At 49.4% G+C, this 9,934-nt stretch overlaps 1 protein-coding gene across 1 annotated transcript in view; it reads right to left on the bottom strand.

Annotated features, from left to right (window-relative positions):
- The window catches only part of PRPF40A (PRP40 pre-mRNA processing factor 40 homolog A (S. cerevisiae)), a 15,170-nt gene extending 6,930 nt beyond the window's left edge, over positions 1 to 8,240 (bottom strand). The window contains exons 1-13 of the mRNA XM_009080072.1: positions 8,103 to 8,240; positions 7,413 to 7,493; positions 5,953 to 5,983; positions 5,708 to 5,730; positions 5,226 to 5,303; positions 5,029 to 5,139; positions 4,124 to 4,244; positions 3,374 to 3,398; positions 2,732 to 3,028; positions 1,480 to 1,588; positions 1,164 to 1,228; positions 470 to 634; positions 106 to 214 (exon numbers count right to left, since the gene is read on the bottom strand). Coding sequence (XP_009078320.1) covers positions 106 to 214; positions 470 to 634; positions 1,164 to 1,228; positions 1,480 to 1,588; positions 2,732 to 3,028; positions 3,374 to 3,398; positions 4,124 to 4,244; positions 5,029 to 5,139; positions 5,226 to 5,303; positions 5,708 to 5,730; positions 5,953 to 5,983; positions 7,413 to 7,493; positions 8,103 to 8,240 — 1,353 coding nt within the window. The remainder of the gene's footprint in view (positions 1 to 105; positions 215 to 469; positions 635 to 1,163; positions 1,229 to 1,479; positions 1,589 to 2,731; positions 3,029 to 3,373; positions 3,399 to 4,123; positions 4,245 to 5,028; positions 5,140 to 5,225; positions 5,304 to 5,707; positions 5,731 to 5,952; positions 5,984 to 7,412; positions 7,494 to 8,102) is intronic.
- Between the last annotated feature and the right edge of the window lie 1,694 nt (positions 8,241 to 9,934).

Raw genomic sequence — 9,934 nt, forward strand, 5'->3', positions numbered from 1 at the left:
AGAGCTTTCCCAGAAACTGGTGTGTATCTGCCACACATCAGCAGAAAAGAGGTTTATACTAACTCAGAGATACCAAGAGAAGAGGTAAGTGTGAAAGGACTTTACCTTCTCCTTCTTGGACAGGAAGAACAAGACATCCTCATAGATCTCCAGCCGGTCACGCTCCGAGATGGCATTCCACACCTCCATCTCCCCAAACATCTGTTCAGCTTTCCTGTGTCAAACAGAGACCACACAATCATCTCCGGGGCCTCAGCTGCCCCAGCAGCTCACAGGAACATCAGTGAAACTCTGGGACAAGTAGAAACACTTCTGTAGGACACTTCACTCATCCTCCCTCCTGGGAAAAGTTTTCTGTGAGTTTTCTCTCTCAGGAGGGAAGGAAATGGTCACCAATGCAAGCTGGTGCCACTCCACACCCCACGGGCCCTTCTGCTGAGGCTCAGCTCACTGCTGTGCTGCCTCTTACTTGTATCTGGTGGTGGATGTCATCTTCTCATGGTTCTCCAGGAAGCGCTGGAAGGATTCCTTAGCTTCCTTGTACTTGGATCTTGCCTCTTCCTTCTCTTCCTTCTCTGTCTGAACTTTGTAGGCGTTGAAGGCTTGTTTTTTCTCACTCAGTTTTGCCAAAGCACTTCAGGGCAGAGAGGAACAACAATGTCAGTTAGACACGAAGGGATGAAATGAGAAACGGCCGAAGAATCAAAGGCAAGAGATGGGAACAATCCAAGTATAACCCACGTATCTGTTATCCCTGATTCCCCCTCGGAATTGAACCAGCAATAAATCCAGGCACCAACACAACAGTCAATGACAAGACACTGCAACTCTACTTTCATCACACCTATCAACCACTTTTCTGCCCACACTTAGGGCAAACACTCCAGGAAGACACCTAGAGAGTGCTCAGCTCCAGGACTGGAAATACCTGCTTCACTTCCAGAAAATAATATAACCAGCACAAAATGCCACCTAAAACATCTTTTCCAAAGCAAAATTAAGCTCTGGCCTTGCATTTCTTCACACAGGGAAGGAACAAAGCTCCCTGGCAATGCCACAGGCTCACAAGTATCTACCAGACCAATCCCAAGTTGTGTCAGTAGAGTCAAACCAGCTGAAAAGGTGTTTGTGTGGAATTTAAGGAGGGAAGAATCCAGCAGTACCTGTATCTGGGATCGTTAATGATCATCTTCATTGCCTGCTCCCAGGAAGCATTGGATGGAACTCGCTGCAGAGACATTAAATCAGGAACTAATTACACTTGGGATCAACATCCAACCATGAAAAATTCCTTTAAAGTAGCAGTAAAAAAACCAAAGAGCATTAAGGCTAAGACAACATTTTGCAACAGTTTTCTCTCACTGTGGTTTTCTTTTCCCTCATTCCCACAGGAGTGAGAAATCCTCCATCAAAAGCAAAGTCACTTCTGCCAGATTCAGGTTCTGCAGTGCCATAAACATCAACTGTTGAGCAAAATACCTTTTCCTTTAACAGCTCTTTGAAGGCTTGTTTTGCCTCTTCCTTCGTGTTCCAGGTGTAGGTTTTCTTCACTGGTTGGGCATCCTCCTCCTCCTTCTTTGAGGCAGCACTGAAAAGAGAAATCAGGAGTTTTGTTTCATTTTTCCCTAAATTTGAGCCACTTAAGAGTCATAAACCACCAGGACCAGAGTGAGCCACTCTGTAAAAAACCCATGCTAAACAAAGTAACCTGATAAACATCTCAGTTTGGACAAGACTTTCCTACAGAACCACAGGATACACAAAAAGCAGCTACTTCATGGAAGTATTTCCCTTAGCTTCCTGCTAAGTGACCTGAAATGATCCATAGGATGGAAAGAGGAGCCTCAAATCTGCCCCTTGGCCTTAATTCTCTCCTGCTGTGCCTGAGCCCCCACAGCGTTTCTGTGTTGGAATGACACAAGCTCTGACTCTCCACATCATCAGTTCCTCATTTCTGCAGGAACAGGTCAGGATTCCTGGAGTATTGTGTGTTTCTTCTGACCATGCCCACCTGCAGAGCAACGTGGAACAGGAACACACTGGGGCACCACACAGTGCTACCCAGGGAAGTTCTACATGAAGGTTTCGCACATGACATGTCACTGATGCTCCCAGAGGGTCTCAGAGGTTTGGGAGGAGGCTGGCAAGGGAAGGGAATTTTTCTACAAACAGATTGAATACTTCTGTTATTCTTATTCTTTGCTGGGATTGATTCCTGGTCACATGTTCCTGTCACAGGAGCCTGAGCACTCTCAGCTGAAGGCAAAGCAGATGCAGAACTGCAGCAAAGCCTTGTGGCTTCAGACTTCATCCCAGAACGGTTTGGGTTGGGAGGGACACGAAGGATTATCCTGTTCCACCCTATGCCAGGAGCAGGGACACCTCCCACCAGCCCAGGGTGCTCCAAGCCCCATCCAGCCTGGCCTGCCCTCTTGTCCTGCTGCTGGTTGCCTGGGAGCAGAGACCAACCCCCACCTGGCTCCAACCTCCTGTCAGGGAGTTGCAGAGGGTGAGAAGGTCTCCCCTGAGCCTCCTCTTCTCCAGGCTGAACCCCCCCAGCTCCCTCAGCCTCTCCTCATGGCACTTGTGCTCCAGTCCCTTCCCCAGCCTCACTGCTCTTCTCTGGACCTGCTCCAGCCCCTCAATGTCCCTCCTGAGCTGAGGGGCCCAGAACTGAGCACAGGATTCAATCCAACCCATTCCCCCGAGCTCATCCTACAACTCCACTTACTCTGCTGAGCCCTCCTGCTTGGCAGAGTCCTCGGTGGCGCCGGCAGTGTCGGCACTGCCCTCCTGGGCCCCAGGGGCAGAGCTGCCCTGTCCCTGCTCCTCAGCTGAGGCTGCTGCAGCACCCTCAGTGTCCCCCCCAGCAGCAGCTGGGGCACCTTCCCCCTCGGGAGCTGCTCCTGCAGCAGCAGCTGTGGCAGTGCCAGTGGTTTCTGCTGCTGTGGCCGTGCTGGAGGTGCTGGTGGCATCCGCTGCAGCAGCTGGAGCAGATGTGGCTGCAGCTGCATCTTCAGGCTTTGTGCTAGAAGGACCAAAACCACCAAGAGTCACCTAGAGGCACGAGAACTTCATGACTTGAGGGAATGCTGAACTTTATGTAAGTGAATTAAGTTAATGAAGTATGAAATGAGGTCGAAAGAGTCTCAACAGCAGCAAACAATCAGCTCAGGGAAGTCAAAGCTTTACTCAGACTTCATACAGATCAATTATTTCAGTTCAAAATGAACCTAAAACACATTATTTGAGGGTTTAGAGATCATATTTACACATATATAGGAAAGAAAAGCTGCAGGAATTCAGATCTAAAGAGCAGATTCCATGTTTAAGCATGACACAAGTCTAAATGAACCCAAAGTTCAAAACATACCTGTTCTCTTCAGCTTTAATCATTGCTGGAGGAGAAAGGGGAAAAACAATTAAAATACAGCCTTAAAATAGTTTTAATATCTGAGAAAAATTCCTGTTAAACAATTAGTGATTCAATAAAGCACAGCTTGAAATATTTCTGCTACTGTTAGTGATTTTGTTCTTTGTGCCTCTCAGAGACTGAAATCAATGCAGACTAAACCAATATTTATATCCCTGGATATCCCATCTCTGTCCCTCTGTATCTCATCTCTCCATCCCTACATATCTCCTCCCTCCCTACATATTTTCTCTCTCTCTCCTCCCTCTGTATCTTGATAGACAGATATAACCTAAGTCCATTCCCCTCTTACCCTGGTTTCCCAAAGGAATACGGATTAGCCCAGATGCCTCCTGTGTTCCCCCATCAACCTGAAGCCCTCCAGAAATCCCAAAGGATCGGTGGCTTAGAGCCAAATCCTTCAGGGATTGCCCCGAAGGACTGGAAGCATTGACTGCTGCTAACACAGAGCAGTAGCTCTGGGCACTTAGCCCTGGACAACCCACAGGACCTCACATCCCAGTCCAGCTCCTCTTCAGGGACAGGAGGCTGCTGCCACGTAAGGAATAACGAAGGGGATGCTGGAAAAAGGGATGGGAATGAGCTGCTGAGCACACAGGACTGCTCCATACAAATCTCAGACTACACACAGCCTGTTTCAGTCACTAACCCAACTCCGACTGCTCTGCCCCCTTCTTTCGGCCAACTCACCTTCCAGATCCTCCAGCTCTTTGGGCTTTGCCCAGCGAGATTCCTTGGTTTGGGAATTGTAATAGTAAGGCTTCCCGGAGTCTGATTTATACTCTTTCCAGGGACACTTGGACAGCAGTTGCTAACGGAGAGAACACAAAGCATGGATCAGACCTACAGAGGTGATGTGCAATGGGAGACTGGCTGGAAGGGAGGCACAAGTAATGCCAAGGAACAGCTGCAGGATCAATAAATCCCGGGATTCATGGACTGCCCACGGAAAATCCTCCCTACTAACAAAGAAACACAGCAAATAAAAAGCTTATTTAAAGGACAGAGACGGAACAAAGCCAGTGCCTCAAGGAGCTCCAGGAGAGCTGCAGAGGGACTTGGGACAAGGGATTGAAGAACAGGACACAGGGAATGGTTCCCACTGCCAGAGGGCAGGGACAGATGGGAGATTGGGAAGGAATTCCTGGCTGTGAGGTGCTGAGGCACTGGAATGGATCTCCCAGAGCAGCTGTGGCTGCTCCATCCCTGGGAGTGTTCCAGGCCAGTTTGGATGGGGCTTGGAGCACCCTGGGCTGGTGGGAAGTGTCCTTACCCAGGGCAGGGGGTGGCACTGGATGATCCTTAGTGCTCCTTCCAACTCAAACCATTTGGGATTCTACATTCCTTATGTAACTAACAAAGAATGATACATTTTTAATCAGAAAAATATATCTAAACATGAGGAGAACCAAAGAGCTTTGCCCACTTTGCAGCCTCATGTTCCACCGACACAAGGAGCAGGACACAAATATTTTGGCACTATTTCTTATTCGAGTTTTCCTCCCATTGGGAAATAAATCTATGGGCAGATCTATCCCATCCTCCTGCATGAGTTCTGCTTGGAAATTCTTGGGTTCAACCTGCCTTTAGCTCACCTCAGCAGGTGTTTTGAGGTCATCTGGCTTCTCCCACGTGGATTGTTTCGTCTCGGTGTTGTAGTAATATGTTCTCCCATCAGGGGATTTGTGCTCTGTCCACGTGGATTTCTAGGAGAAACCAAAAGATTGCATGATGCCCGAGGTGGTATCAAAAGCCAGTCAGTAAGTGAGAGGCAAGTGGAAAAGAGCTGAACCTGCTTGGAGTGCTCCTCGGTGCCAGAGCTGGTGGTGGTGGCAGTTTGCTGGGCTGCACAGACCACGGGGTGTGTCGTCTGCGGGAGAAACAGGACAGAGCTCTGCAATGACACACTGCCTCACGCTCACCTCGCTACAACAGCCTCACTTACCAAGGGCAGCAGCCAGACAAGACCTTTGTGACCTTACATCTCTCCCACCCAGCAATCCATGGGAGAGGGAGGAGAGGGAGGAGAGAGGGAGGAGAGAGAGGAGAGGGAGGAGCGGGAGGAGAGGGAGGCTTCAATGCCCACAAATGAAGGAGATAGAACAGCTAACACCTAATTTAGCTATGAGCATTAATCACAGTCAGTCAAACCAGCAAAAAGCAGCTGTATATGATCAGAGAAACAAGAGAAGGTTTTGTTTCTCCCCTCCCAAGCCATGTTAGCACAGCACCACGTTGGCCTCACAGACTTCCAGGCCTCTGGCTGTCACACACCTGAGTTCCAGGAGGTGTCACACCTAAAAAACACACAGAAACATCATTAAAAAGAGGTTGGTTGCTTCATTTTTATATACAAAGACTCTGATTAATCAGTGTGTGAAAGACAAAATGCTCTGGGAACCAATGAAGATGTCAGTTAGTGAAATGAGAAATCACGTGGTACAGCAAAGTAGATTTTGTTCATATTTCCCCTGATTTTGACAAAACATTTTGAACTGATAACAAGTTTTTATACTCACCTACTTGTGCATCCATGCTGTTCACTCCTGGCTGCAGAAACAACCAACACACAGTTAGGGACTGAGTGCAACTGTAACCAGACCATCAATAAACACTCTCTATGTGTGTATGTATATGTGAGCTACATCCCCCCCAAACCCAGTGCTTCCTGCCCCTAAATTCTCTCCACTGCCTTAAACAGCAATTCCTAACTTCCCATCACCCTCTCAATTATTACTTCTCCCTTAAAGAAGCAATTAGGACCATCATTAGGCCTTCTGGGATAATTATGTGGCCTAAGTGGAGTGTGTTAGTGTTGCACTGCTGAGACTCCATTGTGCTCTGCTCAAACAAGCTCTTCCAGAAACCCTTCCTGGGATTCTTTCCAAGGGAAAAGGTGAACAGAATTGTAATGGTTTTCCCAGAAACAGAGTTGTGGATTTAGCTTCTCTAGGGTTGATCTTTGCTCTCTTGTATCAACTTCAGTCACAAACTCCTCAAGGGGAAAAGAAACTGGTTGAACAGCTACAATAAACCACATTGGATCAATCACATTTGATCCCTCAGGACTAAAAATATTTCAGCTGCATGAAGAAAACAAGAGCTGTCAGTGAAGCACTCAGAACCCTTCCAGCACACCTGCTCTCCTGCCTGTGGTAGCTTCCCCAAACTCCACTTGCATGTGCTGCATGTTTTCAGGGCACTAAACTGACCCAAAGAGTCACCTTTAGGAATGAACCTCTCCAGTCACAGGTGAACTGCTGTGCACATCCCAAACCAGAGTGTGAACCTGCAGGGGAAAGGTTGGGAGCACAACCATCCCTGGACAAACCATTCCAGACATTGGGACCGACCGCCCAGGTGGCCTCAACGAGCTCTGGGCCACATTGCACTCCTGGAGAAGGTACAAAATTGTCTCTGGTGGCAAATAACCAGTCAACAATCTCATACACCTGCACAAAGGTGTGAGGTCCTTTCACCTAAGGCAGCTGAGCCCTTTGCCAGGCTCACTCTCCTCCTAGGTACTCCTGACCCACACTTAATTCCAGCACAATTTATCCCCAGTTCTGTGCTGGAAAACCAAATGATCTAACTTGTTGGCAAAAGATGGAAAAACACCCATTAAAATTCAGAATGGATGGATTGTAGCACTGATCCAGATCCCAGTGACATCACATTTCACTCCTAACTACTTATTTAGCATCTTTGTGACCTTTAGCTCCTCTGGATCACACTTAATCTGCTCCCACTCATCTTATTTGGGAGATGAATTAATTCTTTCAGCAAACTCTTAATAAAAAAAAACCAAAAAAGTTTAGTGTTTTTCACTAGAGACTTGACCTCTTCCCTCTCCATTTCCACCCAAACACCCTCCCCACCTCCAGATTTCAGCACTTCCACCCTGCAAAGAGCAATACCTTTGCAATTTGCATTTTTAATGGCTAATCACAAAGAGCTTGGAAAGGGAAGTGAAACTCACAGGGACTGTGGGCTGCATGGCAGCCTGGGACATGTGAGACATCATCATTCCAGGCATCACGGACTGCATCATCCCAGGCATCTGCAGGGAAACAGCGTTTTACATCCACTCTGGCACCTCTTCAACACAGAACCACAGAATTCAGGGCTTGGAATGGACCTTAGAGCTCACCCAGCCCCAAGCCCTGCCCTGGGCAGGGACACCTCCCACCAGAGCAGGTTGCTCAAGGCTCAGCCAACCTGGCTGTGAACACTGCCAGGGTTGGGGCAGCCACAGCTCCCTGGGCACCCTGGGACAGGGTCTCACCACCCTTAGAGTAACAAACTTTTTTCTAATATCTAACCTAAACTTCCCCTCCTTCAGTTTGAACCCGTTGCCCCTTGTCTTGTCACTGCAGTTCCTAACACAGAGTCCCTCTCTGGCTCCTTGTAGACCCTTCAGGTGTTGAAAAGTTGCTCTGAGGTCTCCACACAACCTTCTCCAGGCTGAACAGCCCCAACTCCCTCAGCCTGTCCTCACAGGGAGATGCTCCAGTGCTCTGAGCAACTTTGTGGCCTCCTCTGCACTTGCTCCAACAGTTCCACGTCCTTCTTTTGTGAAGATTCAAACCCCTCGGATCACTGACCTTCCCATTTCCCAGCTGCTGTGTGACATCCCCACCTCAGCCATCCCCTCAGAAAACTGCCTTACCTGCCCCATTGGGGGTCCTCCCATGGGGGGCATCATCTGGGGCATCATGCCATGGGGAACTGGGGGCATGTTGGGTGGTCTCTGCCCCATGGGGTGCATCCCCATCGGGGGGTAGTGGGGCATGCCTGGGTGTCCCATCTGGAAAACAGCAACAAATGGGAAAAGTCAACATGAGGGCAACTACCTCAACCCCACGCCCAGGAGTAGGAACAACACAGGAATGCTCAGCACTGGGCTGGGAATGATCTGGACACTTTGGGTGGATGTTGCAGAACATGCAGCAACATTGTCCACTCTTCCAGGTCCTCCAGAGCCACAGAGCAGCAGCTTTAACCAACACATTGGCAATGTCAGAGTCATCCACGTGAAAAATCACCTCCATCATCCTTCACCTTAGGGTTTCTCACAGGAAAGCACACTGGATTTGGGGATACAGCTCCTTCCATGCACTCATGCTTAACACAAGCAACCCTGAGGCACAGGCGTCAATCACCTAAGTGTCTTCTGCTCCTGATGTCCAGATCAGGAGTAGCTTCCCCATCAACCCTCATCCCTGTCTCTGTGCTTCCCTAAAACCCCAAATCCTGGTGCTGCTAAGACTTGGTACAGTCAAACTGTTGGGAAAAAAGCACGGACAGAGACTTTTTCCTTGTTTTCTTTTATTTACCATACCCACTCGGAGCTCTCTATTCCAGGCAGGAGCAACAGCTCTGAGAGCACCTGGAGCTCATTCCTGGGCAGTATTTTACTCTGGAGAACACGGAACTTCATGGGCACACGCAGAAGTATGTTGGGAAGGTGAACTGGTTTATGGATATGAAAACTATGGCTACGAAAATTCCATTTATAAGGGTCCTTGGCAGGGGAAAAAAAAAATAACACTTCTCTTTGATCAAGGAATGGTTTGGTTGGAAGGGATATTAAGGATCATCTTGTTCCAATGGGCAGGGACACCTCCCACCAGCCCAGGCTGCTCCAAGCCCCATCCAGCCTGGCCTGGAACACTCCCAGGGATGGAGCAGCCACAGCTGCTCTGGGCAACCTGTGCCAGTGCCTCAGCACCTCACAGGGAAGAGTTTCTCCCTAATCTCTCACCTAGCCTGACTCAGGACAGGCAGTGACAGTTGCTCTGTTTGCTGAGCCTCAGGTGCTGTCAGGTAGCTCAAGGTAGAAGTGCTTCCTCTAAGTCTCCTCTGACCTTTCTCAGTGTTATCATGTTTTCCTGTACTTTTGGAGGACTTGCCACCCCAATGTCACCTGTCACCAACAGCCCCTCGCTGCCAGGGCAGGAATGGCACTGAGCTCCCCTCAGCCCCACACACAATCCCAGAATAGCTGGGGTTGGAAGGGACCTCTGGAGATCACCCAGTTCAACCCCCTGCCCAGGCAGGGTCACAGGAGTAGGTGACACAGGAACATGTCCAGGTGAGTTTAGAATGTCTCCAGAGAAGGAAACTCCATACCCTCCATGGACAGAAGTTAGTCACAGACCCTCACAGCTCTTCCTGCCCCACCACAAAGAGGCATGGGCAGGGCTGAGAGGGCAGTGTGACCCACCTGGGTCTGGGTCCATGTTCCCACAGGGGCAGTGTGACCCACCTGGGTCTGTGTCCATGTTCCCACAGGGGCAGTGAGGCCCACCTGGGTCTGTGTCCCTGTGTTTCTCCAGGGCTGAGGGGCAGTGAGACCCACCTGGGTCCTGTGTCCTTGTATCCTCCCAGGGGCAGCATAACCCACCAGAGTCTGTGTCCCACCAGGGCTGACAGGAGCACTGTGACCCACCTAAGTCTGTGTCCCTGTGCCCTCCCAGGGGCAGCACAACCCACCTGGGT

Source organism: Acanthisitta chloris, unplaced genomic scaffold (genome assembly GCF_000695815.1).
Source record: "Acanthisitta chloris isolate BGI_N310 unplaced genomic scaffold, ASM69581v1 scaffold2620, whole genome shotgun sequence".
In the NCBI taxonomy this organism is placed as follows: domain Eukaryota; kingdom Metazoa; phylum Chordata; class Aves; order Passeriformes; family Acanthisittidae; genus Acanthisitta; species Acanthisitta chloris.